Below are 20853 nucleotides of genomic sequence, written 5' to 3'. Positions count from 1 at the left end.
ATCCATCTAAAAATCTCTATGAACGAGAGCATATTAAAATGCGTTATCAACTCATCATAAATCAACTCATCAACGTACAGTGTGTAGATGTTATTTTTTTACGCTGGTGCAAGCTGTTAGTAAATCTGGCTCCATGTCTGCTAAACTTTGAAATGAAAAGCAGTTTTAAAGTGTAATATTGTGTTCTGTGTCTATTCAGGGTGTAACTCTTAAGCTGAATGAAAAGCAGAGGTGTACAGTGGCGAGAATATTGCATGGAGGGATGATACACAGACAAGGTACAGTGGATTCTTGGTTTGTTTGTGAATAATTATCCAGTTTCCACTAGGGATGTCCTGAGCCAATCTCAAGGATCGGTGTTGGGGCCGATTAAGGTTTTTTTTTTTTTTACTGATTGGTATCGGCTATCCTAAGGCTGATGCTTTCACCTTCAAGTGAGTTTGCAAACTGCATCTAAAAGGAAAAGAAGCTGCTCAATTGAACAAATGAGGTCTGCTCTAGTGCGTCACACAAACACACATTCGAGCTTCCATGTTTTGCATATCTGTGATATGTCTGCGCACACACAAAGACATTCAGAAGCACAGAAACTTGTTCTTAACACTGCCGCGACTTTTAGATATTACTAAAATAGCTTTGCTACTGAATTGCTCTATTATATTTCTCTGCAACGAGGGGGTTACATTGCATGTTTTGAAGTAATTAAACTCACAGCTTCATTGTTTATAGAGAGAAACGCTGAACAGACACAGGTAATTCACACATGCATCTCTCATCTCTCTCTCGATAATGAATTTTTAAAAATGCTATAATTCCTTCATTTAAAATGTGTGCGTCAATTAAAAAAAATTACACATAGGGCAATAGAGGACAAAACTGTCCATGTCAGAAAACTGTCTTGGGTGCACAGACTTAAGTTTGGTCTCATTTTAGAAGACCCGTGGCAGATTATTGTTGAAGTAAAGTTTAAAAAGTGAAACCAAAAAAAAATTATTTTAGAGGTTTAAGTTGATGAAAATTATGTATGAACATAATTATGGTGAGGGATTATTGTGTGGATTTGTTTTTCAGGGGTTTAGCTTGGCCCCTTAGTTTCAGTGAAAGGAACTCTTAATGCTTCAGCATACCAAGACATTTTGGACATTTTGGGATGGCCTCTTCATGTTCCAACAAAACAAGGTCCATAAAAACATAGATGAGCGGGTTTGGTTTGGAGGAACTTGACTGGCCTGCACAGAGTCCTGACCTCAACCCGATAGAACACCTTTGGGATGAATTAGATGTAACAGGTGTATATATATATATATACACCTGTACATTTTCCCAAGCAGTAGGAAAATACAAGGATCGGATCAGACCGGGGACAAAAACACTTGACACTGTTTTTTCTTGTTTTAAACAGGTTCTTTACATGAAGGTGATGAAATCGCAGAGATCAATGGGAAAAGTGTTGCTAATGAAAGTGTAGACCAACTGCAGAAGATTCTGGTGGGTTGTTTTGTCATTGGTGGATGCACACTGAAAAAGAAGTACACTTTAGCATTCTTTTTAAAAGTGTGCTTATTACAGAAATAACACTTTAAAAAAGAAAGTACTGAAGTGCAAACTGAATGTAATGTTTTCGTACACTTAATTGCATGTTATTGTAACTTTAAAGTAAACTTTAACTTGACATAAAATGCAAGTGTACTTGAGTGTGTTAAGAAAATACTTTTATTTGATTAATATTATATTATCGGCAAGTACAGTTCTAAAAAAAAAAAAAAAAGACTAGATTTGAAGTACAATTGAAGTGCACATTCAGTTTAAGCACACTTCTTTTTCACAAGGGGTGTTGAGGAGTAAATGTGAAAGTAGTGACCTACCTACATTACTCAAACTGTGGCTTTTCAAATTACTCATAACATTTTCTCACTAGTAGTGTAGGATGAAAAAAAAAAATATTCACATGCTTTTTAAATGTCACATTGTGTTATGATAGTACACAGTGAAACAGATGAATCTCATGAAAATACCAAGTCTTTCACATTTGTTTTGTAAATGCACTGTAAACATAAAAGCATATATAATAGCAGCATTTGTGTATGACAGACAGGATGATTTTCATTACTGTATACATAAATAAGAATGAGACGTTTTTGATTACGCTGATTAGAATTTGCTGTGAAACTGCAAAATTACCTGAAAATTACCTGCATGTAGTTACATCTAATTAATTTATGTAGTTACATTTATAATTACACTGTTGACACTTCCCTTACACCTAACCCTACCCTTAAACTTACCCATACCACCACACCTGTCCCTAACTTTACCCTTAAACTTAGCCATACCACCACATCTGTCCCTAACTTTACCCTTAAACTTACCCATACCACCACACCTGTCCCTAACTTTACCCTTAAACTTACCCATATCACCACACCTGTCCCTAACTTTACCCTTAAACTTACCCATATCACCACACCTGTCCCTAACTTTACCCTTAAACTTAGCCATACCACCACACCTGTCCCTAACTTTACCCTTAAACTTACCCATATCACCACACCTGTCCCTAACTTTACCCTTAAACTTAGCCATACCACCACATCTGTCCCTAACTTTACCCTTAAACTTACCCATATCACCACACCTGTCCCTAACCCTACCCTTAAACTTAGCCATACCACCACACCTGTCCCTAACTTTACCCTTAAACTTACCCATACCACCACACCTGTCCCTAACTTTACCCTTAAACTTACCCATACCACCACACCTGTCCCTAACTTTACCCTTAAACTTACCCATGTCACCACACCTGTCCCTAACCTTACCCTTAAACTTACCCATATCACCACACCTGTCCCTAACTTTACTCTTAAACTTACCCATATCACCACACCTGTCCCTTACTTTACCCTTAAACTTACCCATATCACCACACCTGTCCCTAACCTTACCCTTAAACTTACCCATATCACCACACCTGTCCCTAACCTTGCCCTTAAACTTACCCATATCACCACACCTGTCCCTAACTTTACCCTTAAACTTACCCATATCACCACACCTGTCCCTTACTTTACCCTTAAACTTACCCATATCTCCACACCTGTCCCTAACCTTACCCTTAAACTTACCCATATCACCACTTTACCCTTAAACTTACCCATATCACCACACCTGTCCCTAACTTTACCCTTAAACTTACCCATATCACCACACCTGTCCCTAACTTTACCCTTAAACTTACCCATATCACCACACCTGTCCCTAACTTTACCCTTAAACTTACCCATATCACCACACCTGTCCCTAACTTTACCTATATCCCACCTCAATATCAGCAAAAGTGTTTGCAATACAATATGAACACAATCAGTACATTGTACACATTTTTTGATGCAAGTACATAGTAGTAAAGGCCTCCTAATATAAAGTGGGGCCGAAACTTTTTGTGTAATTACTTTATTAAAGGCTTTATAAAAAGGTACTTTATTAAAATACTTTATTTTGAGCAGTTTTTAAGATAAATTGGCACTCTGAGATGTTTTTTGTGGTCATGTTACTCTTGATTTGATGTTGTTGGATGCTGTTTAACATTACAGAAAGACACAAATGGTGTTGTCAGGTTGAAAATCATCTCCAATCAGCAAAGTCGCCATATGGCATGTGAGGTGAGTAAAACAGCAGCTAAATCAATCTCACATCATTACCTATTTCCTTTTTTCTATGATCACAATCTACGCACCTCGCTTTACCCTTTGATCTGTAAATATGCGCTCAAATGTGATTTGATTACTTCTTTCTTTGTCTATTCTGTATCCTTGATTAAATTAAGGTTTGGGGTTTATCATGGGAATGGGAAACCATGAAAGACACAGGTGACTATTTAAGCATCAACTGTAGCAGATAACTGTACACTTACTTTTCTCATTAGATGAAATAACTTCAAACCCTCTTCTGCCATCTGCTGGTCACACAGCGCCAAACTGCACTGCGGTTGATTGTGAAACCTATTAAAACATTGTTTGACGTTGTGATGAGCTATGGCACTATTCTAAATCCTCTTTCACCTATACAAGAAACCTTTGTGCTACTTTAAAAAGTCAAAACGTATAGTTATAGAGTTTTGCTTATCTTTAGACTGTATTGGCACTAGCTGTAGATATTGTCACTAAAATCTATCTATCTATCTATCTATCTATCTATCTATCTATCTATCTATCTATCTATCTATCTATCTATCTATCTATCTATCTATCTATCTATCTATCTATCTATCTATCTATCTATCTATCTATCATCTATCTATCTATCTGTCTATATGTCTGTCTATCTCCATCCATCCATCCATCCATCCATCCATCCATCCATCCATCCATATGTCTGTCTGTCTGTCTGTCTGTCTGTCTACCTATCTATCTATATGTCTGTCTGTCTGTCTGTCTGTCTGTCTGTCTACCTATCTATCTATATGTCTGTCTGTCTTATATATGAAATCAGCATATTAGAATGATATCTGAAGGATCATATGACAGGAGTAAATCACAGGCATAAATTACAAAATATATTAAAATAGAAAACAGTTATTTATCATATTTGCATAATATTTGCTTATTGTAACAATATTGCTATTTTACTGTATTTTGATCAAATAATTGCAGCCTTGATAAGCATTAAAAAATGTATTACAGTTTTTCTCAGTCACTATGGTACATTTCTCAAATAAGAATTGAAATTCTCAAAACTACCTGTTCAATCTTCACATCATTGTGTCACTTGAACACATAAAAAAAACAGTTTCTTAATGGTAAATGGACTGCATTTATATAGCGCTTTTAACAGACCTACGGCCATCCAAAGCGCTTTACATTTTTGCCTCACATTCACCCATTCACACACCGACGGCGGTGTCAGCCATGCAAGGCGCCATCCAGCTCGTCGGGAGCAGCTGGGGTTAGGTGTCTTGCTCATGGACACCTCGACACTTGGTCAGGTGGAACCGGGGATCGAACCACCAACCTTCCGGTTTGTAGACAACCTACATGAACCACTGAGCCACTGCCGCCCCAATGATTTAATGATTTAATGATTTGAACAAGTTGCAAATGCTTGTGTACATCCATGCTTTGTACAATGATTATGTACAATTCTCTGCTGTTTCCTACATTATCAGTTGCTTATGTCAAGTTGATCAAAATGTATTATAATGGGTCTCTGTTGAATAGTCCCACCCCCCACAACATTTAGGCATTAGTTCACAGCATAAGTCTTTACATGCAAAATGGTTGAACAAGTTGTCATAATATGTCAAGCATATTTCTATACATTTCAGTTAGACATTTCTACTTTTGTTATTCTGTTTTCTTTCTTTGTGCTATGCAGTGCTGTCTTTTCCTTTCTGTATTGCAATGACATGGTCTGTCAACAAATTACAGTACAAAACAGTAAAAGCGTAAATGTGAATCTTGTCCAGTCTCTTGCAATCAAACTCCCACATACACTAAGGTGTAACCTACAATTTACAATAATTGTCATCAAAATTGTAGCCATATTTACATCAGAACATCCCTCTAGAGTACACTTATATTGACAACATGACTAAGCAATTACTTATCCGTACACAATGACACAAGGACTTGTCATTCTGATGGCACTGACATGTTCATTGACACAGATATTTACTTTTGAGAGATGAACTAAGGATTTTGAGCAAGAGACTGGCTTTTGCAGGTAATCCTTGGTGTTTTGCTATTTGTACGAATTGTTTTGAGAAATGCACTTGAATGTACCACAGAAATGTACCAAAGCGACTGAGAACTTTTGACTGGTTGTATATGACAATTACTTAAAAGAATAGTTTAACCAAAAATTAATGCATTACATATATATATATATACAGTATATATATTAGTGTTAGTTATAGCTTCAACTTAAATTGAAATGAATTCTACCCCAGGATGATATTTATATACATAACATGATTTACACTAGTAGGACATGTTCCTGGATCAACATCTTTTGTTGACCCTGGAGAAACCGACCCCTAAAATTTAAAGGCAATGATTGGCTGATAAATCATCTTTATGTAGCACTTGTGAGTGAGAGTAATGTTTTGTGGATAATATTTTTGCAGATGTATATGAGGGCACAGTTTGACTACGACCCTGCCAAAGACGATCTGATCCCATGCAAAGAAGCTGGCCTGAAATTCCAAACGGGTGACATCATTCATATCATCAATAAGAAAGATCCAAACTGGTGGCAAGGAAAGGTGGACAGCTCCTCCACAGACTTTGCAGGACTCATCCCTTCTCCAGAACTTCAGGAATGGTACGTTCTGACCTGCATCCGTTCCCTGTATTTGATGACAGATCAACATTCGCAAGTGATTAGTAATGTACATTTAAGATCTCCCTTTCTTTCACAAGCTAAACATTTCTGATGTTTCTCCAGGCGTGTAGCAAGCAAAAGCAAAGCGACACGGGAAGCCGGACAGTCCTGCAGCCCTTTTGGCAAGAAGAAGAAATGCAAAGACAAATACCTTGCCAAACACAGCTCAAGTTAGTGAATCTCACCTCTCTATCATTTCTAAGGCCTGTTTTCACATCATTATTTTGAGAAAATGGTTTGCAAAATAGGCTTTTATACAGCAATATTTCATTCCATGTAGATTCATTTTCTTTTTGGATGTAAAGGTGACACTCCTACTAATGTAAATGTGATTTCACAATGAGTAATTCTCCAATGCCATCATCCAATAACCATTTTATGTCTGTAATTAAAAAACACTCAATGTAGTAACCCATAAATCATGTTTTCTGTATAGAGCTGCAGCTCTGTTACACAGCCCAAATGGTGTCTGAGTTAAAGCAACAACATGAGTCTGGTCTTGTAGAAACAGGCCTTAGATAGATGCACTTGTCAAGCATTAACTGATCATTTTTTTCTTCCTTAGTCTTTGACCAGCTTGATGTAATATCCTATGAAGAAGTAGTGAGACTTCCTGCATTCACCAGAAAAACTCTGGTTCTGATAGGTAAGCATCATCATCATACCTATTAACTTTAAATATTATGGCTCTGTTATCTTTGACACAGCTCAGACCAGCAGGGAATTCTTGGGAATGGAGGATTTACGTGTTCACAGTGTGATTGCACAGTTAATGTATTTTCCAAAACGTAACAAAACACTTGATCAAAAACATGAACGGAACAACCAACTAACTAAGATAAGATCAGGCAATGAACAGAACAAACACAGGGCTCAAATACACAGAGAGATAATCAAAGAAACTCAGGGGTCCGTTCTTCGTACGTCGCTAACTCAGTTAGCTGGATTTGATTGTTGATGATTTGGCATGATCTTGGATTGTTTGGTTCTTCGACGCTCATCCCGGACTTGCTGTCAAATTAACAGTTCACCCCAAATTAAAATTTCCTGATAATTTACTCACCCCCATCTCATCCAAGATGTTCATGTATTTCTTTCTTCAGTCGAAAAGAAATTACGTTTTCGGAAGAAAACATTCCAGGATTTTTCATCATATAATGGTTTTCAATATCAACCAAAATGCTGAAGGTCCAAATCAATGTAGTTTCAAAACGCTTTGAAGTGTTTTAAATGGTACTGCGCGATCCCATATGAGGAATAGGGTCTTATCTAGCAAAACGATCGGTCAGATGAATGAGCAACTTAATCCAGATATTTTAATCCAATCCACAAATTGTGTTTTTAATTAATTTGGTGCTATTATGCGCAGCTGAGTGAACGACACTTGGGTTTACTGTATGTGTGTTGCATGAAGGCGACTTTCTGCTGCTTGCTAACAGTCTTTTTTGAGGAGACAGTGGATTGCCATTCATTTTCTGATTGCACTCGCTCACTCATCCCATATGTTTTATTGAATTAAATACATTGTAATTGGCTAAAACGCCTGCCTACACCAAACACTGATCCTTAAACCTCCTTAACCAATGAAATTAGTTGCAGGGCGTGATTTCTGGTGAAGTTGTTTGGGGGAAAAAAATTGCGCGCAGGCAAAACCAAAAAACGAGTACAAAGCAAACAGACATTATGGGAGCACATAATATCATGGACCCTTTTCACAGACTGTGATGATGTGTTTGCACAGTTACTAACGTTGTAAATCTAGCTCAAAATATAGTGTTATAAATATACTTATAGTATGGAAGCCCATTTCCGCCACTTAAAAAAAAAATTTGAGCATAAAAAGTCAAAATTATGACATACTTAAGTCATAATTATGACATAAAAAGTCTAAATTATGATTTACCAAGTCGAAATTATTACTTTAAAAGTCATAATAATTACATAAAAAGTCAAAATTATGACATACTATGTCGAAATTATGAGATTAAAAAATCGCAATTATGACTTTAAAAATCGAAATTATGACTTTCTGCTCATTGATGTGCCGTGACCCGACACATGATGAGTTCATGAGAGCATGAATGAGTATTTAACTGTAGTTTGAGCTGCTAATGATGAAATGATTGTCTTATTATCTGAACGGCATTAATATCTCCGAGCAAATGCGCTATTCAGAGGATTTGAAGAGCAAGCTTTAGCGCAGAAACAACAGAATGGATGTGAGGTGGCAGCTGAACATATTCTGATGTGTTATTATGGAAATATGATCCAGAACACACACCATCAGAATCTGCTGTAATGCAGGAGTGTGTCCAGTAATGACCCTTCCAGTGGGATCTGATCTGTCGGTACAGTCACCTGAGGGTGGCGCTGTTCTGAGATCATATTTCATAATAACGCAGCAGAATATGCTGTAATGCAAGATTTCGTTTGAGAATTAATTTTATTGATGCTTGGTTTTGATAATATTAGGCCTATATATTATATGAAATAATAAATGAATAAGGCTATATATGGTTAATCTGTTACAACTTCAGTTCAAACACACACACACACACACACACACACACACACACACACACATTGGTTGAATGGTGTTGTAACAGTGAATTCTGCTGCTGAACAGTTGCAACAGAAATATGAGGTTGAGATTGAGCAGTTTTCATTATACAGTAATACTCCTGTAAAAAATTATTATCTTATATGCTTCAATAAATGGCGCATGTGACAAATTGACCCAAAGTAGCTCTTTAGTATTGAACCAGAATCAGAATCAAAAGCTTCTTTGCTATGTTTGCACACACAAGGAATGTGTTTTGGTGACAGAAGTTTCCAGTGCACAGAGACCACAGTACACAGATAGTACAATAAAGAATAAAGACAATAAAGATAAATGAATGAGATGCACATATGCATAATAAACAAAAATAGACTAATGTGTATGTACAGGTGTGCTTTAGAACAGAACACAATAGAATTAAGGGAATGGAGGAAGAGGTTCTTGTCAAATAAGTCTAAGTTACACATATTTATCATTGGAGGCATTGGCATGTCTTACTCTGTTTAAAAGCATAGAGAAAGATGACATTATGTTTGCAGCTGAGATTTAATGATGCAATTATATTACTTTATTAGAATTTGTAACAGATTAAATACATCAATTAATTTATTATTTCATATAATATATAATATTATCAAAACAGAGCACGTGAAGGTCAATACAATTAATTCTGTAGGGAAACTACAGCATATTCTGCTGCGTTATTATGAAATATGATCTCAGAACAGCGCCACCCTCAGGTGACTGTACCGACAGATCAGATCCCACTGGAAGGGTCATTACTGGACACACTCCTGCATTACAGCAGATTCTGATGGTGTGTGTTCTGGATCATATTTCCATAATAACACATCAGAATATGTTCAGCTGCCACCTCACATCCATTCTGTTGTTTCTGCGCTAAAGCTTGCGCTTCAAATCCTCTGAAGAGCGCATTTGCTCAGAGATATTAATGCCGTTCAGATAATAAGACAATCATTTCATCATTAGCAGCTTAAACTACAGTTAAATACTCATTCATGCGCGCGCAACTCATCATGTGTCGGGTCACGGCACATCAATGAGCTTTTAAAGTCATAATTTTGATTTTTTTATCTCATAATTTCATCTCATAATTTTTATCTCATAATTATGACTTTTAAAGTAATAATTTCGATTTTTAAAGTCATAATTTCGATTTAGTAAATCATAATATCGACTTTTTATGTCATAATTATGACTTAAGTATGTCGTACATTTTTATGCTCAAATTTTTTTTTTAAGTGGCGGAAATGGGCTTCCATATTATAGTGTTATAGAAGAAAATATAAAAAAAAACTTATATTATATTACCTTGGCATTAAATTCCAGAAAACTAGTTAACGCTGCTATGTGAGTGCTTCTAATACAACTGCTGAGGGAGTGATGGCTAATAGTTCTCTCTCCTGACCAGTCTATTGATATATTTTTTACTTTTTTGGAAAGGCATCAAAGCGCTATTAGGTTTCTTTTTTGAATGGGAATACAAAAATATATTTGCTGAATTTTCCATTCAACATTATCGAAGCTATGACAATTTCAGCTTCTGAAAACCCCGGAAATGTTAAAGAGAATCCATTTATAAAATAGAAATTTCCACGTAGATCCACAAAAATTATCTTAATATTCAAAAATGTGCAGTTAAGTTTACGGCTAAAATGTGTAATTTGATGTTTTGCTCTTGTTTAAAGGTGCACCTGGAGTTGGAAGGAGCCATATTAAAAATTCACTGCTGAGCAAATATCCTGAGAAGTTTGCCTACCCAGCACCACGTATGTACAGTCCAGCTGCATCTATTCCTGTTTTAATTTATTAACTCCAAAGTCTTCCACCTGTATTTAGGAATGTTAATATTTAAATAGAGCAAAACTAAATTATATATGGTCGCAAATCCATGTATGGATATCATGCTGAAAAATCGAGAAGCATCTCGCTGCAGCCTGCAGTTTACATCCAACCTGGCCTACATCCAAATGTGACGTCAGAAGCCACGGCCATGTCCAAATGCGTCAAACAGTTCAGCGGAAACTCCACCCTGCAGCCGATTCTTAAGATTTTATTGGCCATATCAATCATAGTTCTGATTGCCTACACCAAACGCTTATCCCCAAACCTTCCCGTCACTGTAACCTTAGTCAAGTCACCTTTATTTATATAGCGCTTTTTACAATGCAGATTGTTTCAAAGCAGCTTCAAAGTGTTAACAGGAAAATAATGCAACAGAATTTGATTTGTACAGCCGCTCTGGATAAAACAGTGATGTCATCCAGCTCAGTTAAATTATCATATAGTGTCAATGCAGGCAGATCGGTAATATAGTTGAATATTTAGTGTCCTCAATTAAGCAAGCCTAAAGCCAGAGGCAAAAGAGTGAGGCAAAAGCAGTTAGAAGAATGGAAGATAAACTGAAATTCACAGAATTTCAACACAACTTCTGTTCTTGTATTTGAAGGCTGCTATTGAATCATTGAAGGTAAACGTTATTGAGAAGCACATATTTACATAATCATCTAAACACAAATGTTCGCAAACAGTTTACCGTTGCTCACATATTTAAAAATAACTTCAATGGTAATATATTGGGGCCTTAAAGGGATAGTTCACCCAAAATTTTAAATGTTATCATCACCCAATACATTTTAGTTCACCCAAAATGAAAATTCTGTCATTATTTACTCACCCTCAAGTTGTTCCAAACCTGTATGAGTTTCTTTCTTCTGTTGAACACAAAAGAAGATATTTTGAAGAATGTTGCTAATGTTGCAGGTTACTGATATTCTTCGAAATATCTTCTTTTGGGCCCTATTTTAATTATCTGACCTCTCCACTTAGGGTGCCCTTAGACCTCTGCTCTGCTCTGCTCTTAGGGTGTGTCCGAATCCCCTTTTGCTAGTTTAACAATGGAAAAAACTGTCGGCACGCCAAGCGCATGGTCCAAAAGGGTTATACCTAGTCTCTTAATGAGTGTGTTTTGGTGGGTGTGTTTTGGGCGTAATGTGCAATAAACCAATCAGAGTGTCATCTCCCATTCCCTTTAAAAGCCAGTTGCACTCGCACCATGGCGGATTTGCTATTTACATGGTGGAATTTGTGAGTGGAAAGACTGAACGCTTCTCCAGAGAGGAATCCTTTTATTTTTAATATTTAAAAAGGTTTGTGGGCTGCTGCGCATCCCTGTGTGTGTAATAAGCAGAGCCTATAGGTGCATATTACCAACGGTCCCTTTAAATTTCTCAAAAATACTGTGACTTTTGACTTTAGACCAGGTTTGTGTTGGTCAATGACGCAGTCGTTTTCGGTTCCTCAAAATAGCCACTCACCAACAATGTGCCTGAACACACCTGGTTTTCAGACCAGCCCATGGGCGAACAGATGGCACGAGTGCATTTGCTATTTAAACAACGTGGCGCAAGACGTGAAAATGATAACTGCGTCCGGATGAAACTAGCAAAAAAACACTTAAAAAGCCTGCCATTATTTTGTTAACTTTTTTTTTGTCCAAACTTTTTGGGTTACTTGAGAAACAAAACTGAATAAGATCTTAAGACTAAAAGAATATTTATACATGTATTATATATTCCCTGAAAACAAGTTATACAGAGTTTTGCTTCTTAAATAAAATGCTTCTTATTTTAAGAATGTTTACTTGAAAGCATGACAAAATAATGAATCATAAATACAAATTTTCTTTGCAGACACCACTAGACCTCCAAAGAAGGACGAGGAGAATGGCAAAGAATATTACTTTATTTCCAACGATGAAATGACCAAATCTATCGTCGGGAATGAGCTACTTGAATACGGCAGTTACCAGGGACACATGTTTGGTACTAAGATCGAAACTGTCCTCAAGATTCACGAACAGGGGAAAATTGCTATGCTGGATGTGGAACCACAGGTAATGCCACACTGTTGAGTCAGCTGTCAATGAAATTAGCATAGCATTTTATCCCTAACTTTTCTTAAAAATCTAGTTTGTTTTTATTTTGATGAACATCACTATTTCTAGCTTTGTCATTTGGTTTCTCAACTCTTTTTGTTTTGTTTTTCTTCCAGACGCTGAAAGTGCTCAGAACGGCAGAGTTTGCTCCTCTTGTGATGTTCATTGCTCCTACTAACACGGCTAATCAGGTTAGAAACTGATTCATTCAGGCTTTAAGTCCCAGGGGCCAGAATCACAAAATATTCTTAAGAATAAAAGTGTTCTATAAAAAGTTGCTGTAAAAAGTTACGATTATTTTGTTTTCCCCAAAATACTTCTTAATAGGGGTGTAACGATTCGTTTTAACAACGATTCGATTCGTATCACGATTTGAGGTTGTCGATACGATTCAAGGACGATATTGGTTCATTTAGAACGATACGATCCGAAACGATTCAGTGACTTGAAATCGATTCAGTAACTTTTTAGCCAAAAATTGTGTGACTGAAATAAATATCTGGATACTGCTCAGTGCAGGTGAAGTTTCCTAGATTCCTGTTGTTTCTTGTAAGGGAATCAGGTATCAATTAATTATGGATATAAACAAACAAGTAAACAACAATTAATGGCAAATGCATTCAAATTTTATTTGAATAAAGTGCAACCAACAGTTTAGGTTGAATTAAAAGGAAGTTAACCTTTTCTGCTCTCATTTTCAATTTTCAATACATTTTCAATAAAAGCACAGTAAGTGCAACCAACATTTCAACAGTAGGTTAACCTGCTACTTCTGCTTTTGTTTTCCAACATAAAAATATTACAATATTAGTATAAAAAATAAAGTGCAACTAACTACTCTTCAGGTTTAATTAATAGTAGGTTTACCTGCTATTTTTGCTGTTGTTTTACAACATTAAAATAATACAAATACAATATTAATATCAAAAATAAAGTTCAACCAACATTTCTTCAGGTTGAATAAACTGGCTGAACCTGCTACTACTCTCAGTTTAATAAACAAACAATATTTTACAAAGATAAAATGTAACCAACTACTCTTCAATGACTCTACAGATTTCTTTTTCAAAAATATCAACATGATCTGACCGCAGAACACTTCTCTGTGCGTTCACTATGTCGCCAGCTGTACTAAAAACTCGCTCTGCTGGCACACTGGTGTCAGGAATGCACAGGTAACATTTAGCAAGGGTTGAAAGTACAGGTAAAACGTTACTAACTTAGCTCTTTCTCCTGGTGGCTTGATAATTTCTCGCACGTTGGCTTCTCTGTCATCCGCCATGCTATGTTTTGTTTTCTTAGCGCTGCTGCTGGTGCGTGCGTTGCGATGATGTCACAGATAGGCAGACTTAATGGAGTAACGTTTAACGGCTTTATCATTAAAAGTGCTAAGAAAAAATATCCATATAAAGTCCGACGTGCTTAAATCCAATGCGTTATTTCCCATGATCGATACAATCGATTGATTACCTTTTAAAACGATGTTAAATCGATATATGTCGTCCGGAAGGCCATCTTGCCGAGCACAGATCGATGTAGTTAGATCATAGGAAAATAAATCGATACATCGATGTAGTAGATGAATCGTTACACCCCTACTTCTTAAGAATGTTTTAGCATTGTTCTTCAGACAAATCAAATTCATGAAAATAATCTTCTTAACTAGAGCTGTAACTAATGAATATTTTGGTAATAGAGTAATCTGTCAATTATGTTGACGATTAATTGAGTAATTGGATATAGTGAACAATGGCCATTAAAATGACGTACAATACATATATAATAACAATGAGGCAATAATGATTGGTTCAAATAAAGTATCAAAAACAAGTAGTCTTATGGTTTTGTTGAACAACATGAACTGAAAACGCTGGACACGCACCGTTGCCATGGTGGGCAAGTGATGTAACCAGTAGGCGTGGCTTGGGAGAAGCAAGTGCATTCTGGGAGTTGTTGTCTTTCATCCACATGAGCCAAAAATAAATTTTCTAACTTTTCTCAGTCTAGAAGGCACCAACTTCTAAAATAATTTCACATTTCTACTACATAAAAGACCCAATTTAAATACACATTCATCTTTCCAGCGGAGAAGTATCCCTTTAAGTTAATTTAAGACGTTATTTAACTAATTTAAGACTGGTCTTATGAGAATACTCTACAAAACGGGCATTTTGGAATAATTGTGAGTGTTATCGTTGGCTCAAGCGCGAAAGAGATGCTGCACTGTGTGTGCGCGCGATACTGGCTCGTGTCTTTCTGTGCGTTGTGTGTGTCACACAGACAGGACATTCACAGACAGTTCTCTTTTGTCTTGTCACACTTGAATGGTTTAAAAGCATTTGCATGAATAAGAGCGTGATCATATAATGTAACGCTAGCCAAAGGATGACAGAAAAACTGATGCTGCATTAAATATTTTTAATGCGTAAACGGAAATAATCAATCGCATACATTAATGTGCTAATTTTGACAGCACTAATTAGCTACATTATATTGCATATTACTGCTAATAGGGTGGTGCGGGATTTCTCTGAAGTTACACAAATGTTGACAATTACTGATCAGTGATCATGATTATGCGTGACAACTTTTCGATCAATTAATTCAGCAAAAGAGGGCGCATTGAAAACCACTGCTCTAGAGAGAGCAAAAACACAGCCTTTGAGGTTTTTTCATCGAGTCGGTCAGTGAGTCTTAAGAAAGACAAAAAAGATGTTCTTAAGAAAATGTTTGTGAATCTGGTCCCAAGCCTACCCATGCTTATGACCTGACATTTATTTTTCCTGTGTATGTCAAAATTTCCATTCTACTTTTCAGTCGGAGGCGTTGCAGAACATCCAGAAAGAATCCGATGGCATCCTCAGTGCATACCGCCATTTCTTCGATGAAATGCTCGTCAACAATGATGTAGATGAGAGTGTTAAGGGAGTAGAGGAGGCCATCGAGAGAGCCTCCTCGACCCCACAGTGGGTACCAATCTCCTGGGTGTACTAAAAGCCCCAGTCCCTTTCCCTAATCTCCCCTCCAAAAATACCATACGAGTGAACCACACTCACACGGTCATCAAGACAGTTTGCACATGAATAAGTGGTTTATTGAATGTTTGAAAAAAGCAATAAGTTTGTTCTTTTTGTTTAATATGTGAATGATTTACAAATGCCAGAGTGGTGTAACTGTACCAGTACAGTATATATATATATATATATATAACATTAAGCGATGACATTGTTAGCGATGCAAAAAGGACCTCTACTGTGATTCAAAATGCCACTCAGTTCATAAAGGTCTGTTGGTTTTTGATCTTCCCTGGAGTTTATTGTTTTTATACCATGTGCCATGGTGTTCTTCTTAAATATAATTACATTTAAAAAACAGGGAAATTGTATCAATCTATATTTGAAAGCAGGTTTGTCTTGTCCTGAAATGTTTCTCATAATGATATATGGATTTACCTCAAGTCATAATGTAAGGCACTTTTAAAATAACTGAATAAACGTCTCCCTATACTTCAATTGTGACTCCATGTGTTAAAGAATGGAAAGCGTTTCGGTTACTAACATAACTTTGGTTCCCAGAGATAACGGGAGCGAGCATTGCGTCAAAAACAACCAAAACAGACGGGCTGACTACAGAGACATGAAAATGCTCTATCCAAACCTAAATGGTTGTAATTCAAGAAAGCTTTGGAATACAAACCAAGTTGGTCTTGTTTTAAAGGGGTGGTTGATTTATGATTTTACTAACTTTGGTTAGCGTGTAATGTTGCTGTTTGAGCATAAACAACATCTGCAAATTATGACGCTCAAAAGTTCAAAGCAAAGGGAGATATTTTCTCTTTCCCCGCCAGCGTTTTTTTTTTTAAGTTGCCAGCCACCGCCAGGGTTTTTGATAATATTCACAAAAGTGTAATGGCCCATAGAATATGTTTTGTATGAATTTCTGAGCATGCAATATATCAAAAGAAAGAGTAGAAATACAAAAAAACGTTTTATTCTAGCTTCATGCATTCCTTTTTTATCAACGCTTAAATATGGGTACGTTTCTTTAAAAAAAAAGCAACATTTTGAACAAAAAGCTGAGAAAATCGGGTTGACATTTCATTCAGTAACATTAGGCAGTTTTGATTTATGATGTTTAATGTTGATGATCACGTTATTTTACATATGCTTACATACAATCGCTTGTTTTTTTGCATCTTCCTCGCTTGTGTTATGATCAGGAGATCCTGTACTCATTCAGAAGATGTGTAATAGCGCCCCCTAGCATATAACAGTGAAAACACGGAAACACAGAAATTTTTTTGTTGGGCACATACACCATAAAAAATATGGACGATATGGACTTCATTCGCTTCTGCTGAAGTAAGTGAAGCCTCTGGAGGTCAGAATATGGTGCTGAAATCTTGCACAGATTTGGGACCGAGTCTGTGCAGTAGTGACTTCGGGACTGGAGTCTGAGCAGTAGAGAGCAGGAAGTAGAGGCGCGATATCAAAAGCCTCTAACGTAAAAAGGGGTGAAATATATTTTACTAGCTTTTTACAGCTTCACACATTAATAACCAGACTGGCTTTATTTCTGTTATATGTCTACATAAGCTCTTATTGAGAATTAACAGAGGTTTAGATGTTGATGTTTTATTGAAAATAATAGTTTAGTTAGAAGTCATCATTATGGTGATCAGTGTCTACTTTAGTTGGGTAGTTTGACTTGACTTTTTAACATTAGTTTTTCTCTGGCTGCTGTAACTGTGTTTGTTATGGCAAGAAACGCAAGAGAAAATGTGATCAGATGATATTGTCTTACTTGATGATAAAGATATGATCATCATATAGTAGTCTATTTCACTGATGCTACCCAGAATCTAATCTTTTGATACATGATCGTTTTGCAGTATTAATTATAGCGAGCCTGTAATTCTACATTGTCCACTAAACATTTTGATCTCCAGCATCTATAAGACTCACTCAGACATCAATAATCAGCAAATGAATCTCAACAATGGTGACGTGCTTAATGCCACGATGCTTTCTGGGAGCCATTGACTAGTTTTGTATGAAGCACCCAGAATGCATTGCGGCATGAAGTCATCAACATTATTGAGATTCATATGCTGATTCTTTAATGTCTATGTATCTTTAAAACTTTTTTGGTGCACAATCCCTCAGATTGGAACACTGCTGCACAATCACAGGACTATTACAATCAATAATGAGAAATTAATAACATGATATCTAAACAAATAATAGACTCTGAATCAATCATCAGTGAATCAAACACTACATGATGATCATATCTTTATCATCATCAAATAGCTGACATCATCTGAACACAATTTATCTTGCAGTTCTTGCCATAACAAACACAATTACAGCAGCCAGAGAAAAACTAATGTTAAAAGGTCAAGAGTCAAACTACCCAACTAAATAAAACACTAATCATCATAATGGTGACTGCACTGTCAACAAAACATTAACATCTAAACCTCTGTTAACTCTCAATAAGAGCTTATGTAGACGTCTGACAGAAATAAGGTCAATCTAGTTATTCCAACCAAAATTCAACGTCTGCCCAACGTTGGAGCTTGACGTCAAACCAATTTTTATTTTCAATCAAAATCCGACTGACGTCACATTGACATACTGTGCCTGCTGTGAAGGAGGGAAAGCCTCAAAAGGTAATTGCAAAAGAAGTTGGTGGTAATTGGAAGAAAAATGTACACAAGCAGCAGTGATGACCGCAGCCTGGAGAAGATTGTCAGGAAAAGGCCATTCAAATGTGTGGGGGAGCTTCACAAGGAGTGGACTGAGGCTGGAGTTGCTGCATCAAGAGCCACCTCACACAGACGGATCCTGGACATGGGCTTCAAATGTCGTCAGAAGCATCTTTCCTGGGCTAAAGAAATAAAGAACTGGTCTGTTGCTCAATGGGCCAGTCCTCTCTTCTGATACGAGCAAATTTTGCATCTCATTTGGAAACCAAGGTCCCAGAGTCTGGAGGAAGAATGGAGAGTCACACAGTCCAAGATGCTTGAAGTCCAGTGTGAAGTTTCCACAGTCTGTGTTGGTTTGGGGAGCCATTTCATCAGCTGGTGTTGGTCCACTGTGCTTTATTGAGTCCAGAGTCAACGCACCCATCTACCATGACATTTTAGAGCACTTCATGCTTCCTTCTTGGTCTGGTGATAGCCAGACAAGCTTCCTTCAGAAGACAAGCTTTGTGGAGATGCTGACTTCATTTTCCAGCAGGACTTGGCACCTGCCCACACTGCCAAAAAGTACCAAAACCTGGTTCAATGACCATGGGATTACTGTGCTTGATTGGCCTGCAAACTCACCTGACCTGAATCCCATAGAGAATCTATGGGGATTGCCAAGAGAAAGATGTGAGACATGAGACCGAACAATGCAGAAGAGCTGAAGGCCGCTATTGAAGCATCCTGGTCTTCCATAACACCTCAGCAGTGCCACAGGCTGATAGCATCCATACCACGCCGCATTCAGGCAGTAATTCATGCAAAAGAGTCCCAAACCAGGTACTGAGTACATATGCATGATTATACTTTTCAGAGGGCTGACATTTCTGTATTTAAAATCCTTTGTTTATTGATTTCATTTAATATTCTAATTTTCTGAGATTTTGATTGTGGGGGTTTCATAAGCTGTAAGCCATAATCATCAAAATTATAACAAATAAAGGCTTGAAATATCTCACTCTACATGCAATGGGTCTGTTATATAGTTTCACCCTTTAAGTTGAATTACTGAAATAAATGAACTTTTCCACGACATTCTAATTTATTGAGATGCACCTGTATATTGACCACTAGATGGAAGTATAGGATTGTGTTTAAGAGAATAATTGGCGTCGAGAACTAGTGCACTTGCTGAATTCAGAACCGCGTACTAGCATACAGCTCTTACATTTTCTGCCATTTAAAGATAAGGTAAAAATGGTAAAGTATGTATAAAAAGTAGTATGCTAGTACACGTCCGAGTAAAAACAGTCGAAGGTCTGGTCCGAGCTTGGTGCATGGATCTCTTGGAGGAGATACATTATATTTTAGTATCAGAATAATGAAGCAGCTCTGCAGAAGACATTGTGCCATTATTCATTTCAGTTGAGGTTTATTATTATTATTTTATGATTTATTATTATTCTCATTCGATAGTGTCACGATAGGCTACTACACAGCAAAATCCCCAGTGTTAAATTAACACTCCTCAGTGTACATATGTGTCCACACTACAGGGTGTTAAAAGTAACACTTAAGAAGTGTTAAAGTTAATGAGATAATTAAGTGATTAATTAAGTGATGATTGACCATTAGTGATGAGAAACACAAGAACTACAACTGACTTCAGCCACAGCTTTAGATGAAATCAACTGAAGATAAAAGAAGACATTAAATCTCTGAAGATCTCAGCAGAGGAGGATTAAACAACTCCACAAACAGCATTACCAGCTTCACACATTACTAACCAGACTGACTTTATTTCTGTCAGACGTCTACAGAAGCTCTTACTGAGGTTTAGATGTTGATGATTTATTGAAAATAATAGTTTTGTTTGACGCCACCATTATGGTGATCAGTGTTGCTTTAGTTGGGCTCTTGACCCTTGACTTGTCAGCTTTTTTTTCTCTCTGGCTGCTGTAACTGTTTGTTACAGTGAGAACAGCAAGAGAAACTTGATGATGACAAGTTGATGACAGATGATGTTGGCTTGTTGTATATGATACAGTTGTTATCATCATATAGTGCCTTATTTGCTGATCTCCTGAGAGTCATTGATTATAGTAGCCTTGTGACTCTACAGCAGGAGATCCAGCAGTGTTTTCATCAGATAAACTGATCAATGTTTAAAACATGTACATAAATCTTGTTTTACGGTTTAATAACACATCACACAATAAGCACTTCTAACTCCTGCGAGATTTTCTCACACACAGACATCAA

At 36.8% G+C, this 20853-nt stretch overlaps 1 protein-coding gene across 1 annotated transcript in view; it reads left to right on the top strand.

Annotated features, from left to right (window-relative positions):
* mpp1 (MAGUK p55 scaffold protein 1) overlaps positions 1 to 16411 on the top strand; it is a 37887-nt gene extending 21476 nt beyond the window's left edge. Inside the window, exons 3-12 of the mRNA XM_079834050.1 lie at positions 200 to 278; positions 1403 to 1488; positions 3594 to 3662; positions 6125 to 6321; positions 6445 to 6551; positions 6947 to 7027; positions 10651 to 10731; positions 12655 to 12857; positions 13016 to 13090; positions 15717 to 16411. Of these exons, the coding sequence (XP_079690176.1) occupies positions 200 to 278; positions 1403 to 1488; positions 3594 to 3662; positions 6125 to 6321; positions 6445 to 6551; positions 6947 to 7027; positions 10651 to 10731; positions 12655 to 12857; positions 13016 to 13090; positions 15717 to 15893 (1155 nt within the window). The 3' untranslated portion in view covers positions 15894 to 16411. The remainder of the gene's footprint in view (positions 1 to 199; positions 279 to 1402; positions 1489 to 3593; positions 3663 to 6124; positions 6322 to 6444; positions 6552 to 6946; positions 7028 to 10650; positions 10732 to 12654; positions 12858 to 13015; positions 13091 to 15716) is intronic.
* Positions 16412 to 20853: the final 4442 nt, after the last annotated feature.

The sequence above is a fragment of the Gobio gobio genome (assembly GCF_949357685.1).
Source record: "Gobio gobio genome assembly, chromosome: 14".
Lineage (NCBI taxonomy): Eukaryota > Metazoa > Chordata > Actinopteri > Cypriniformes > Gobionidae > Gobio > Gobio gobio.
The sequence above is the reverse complement of the archived record's forward strand: the minus strand, read 5'-3'. Positions and strand labels throughout refer to the sequence as shown.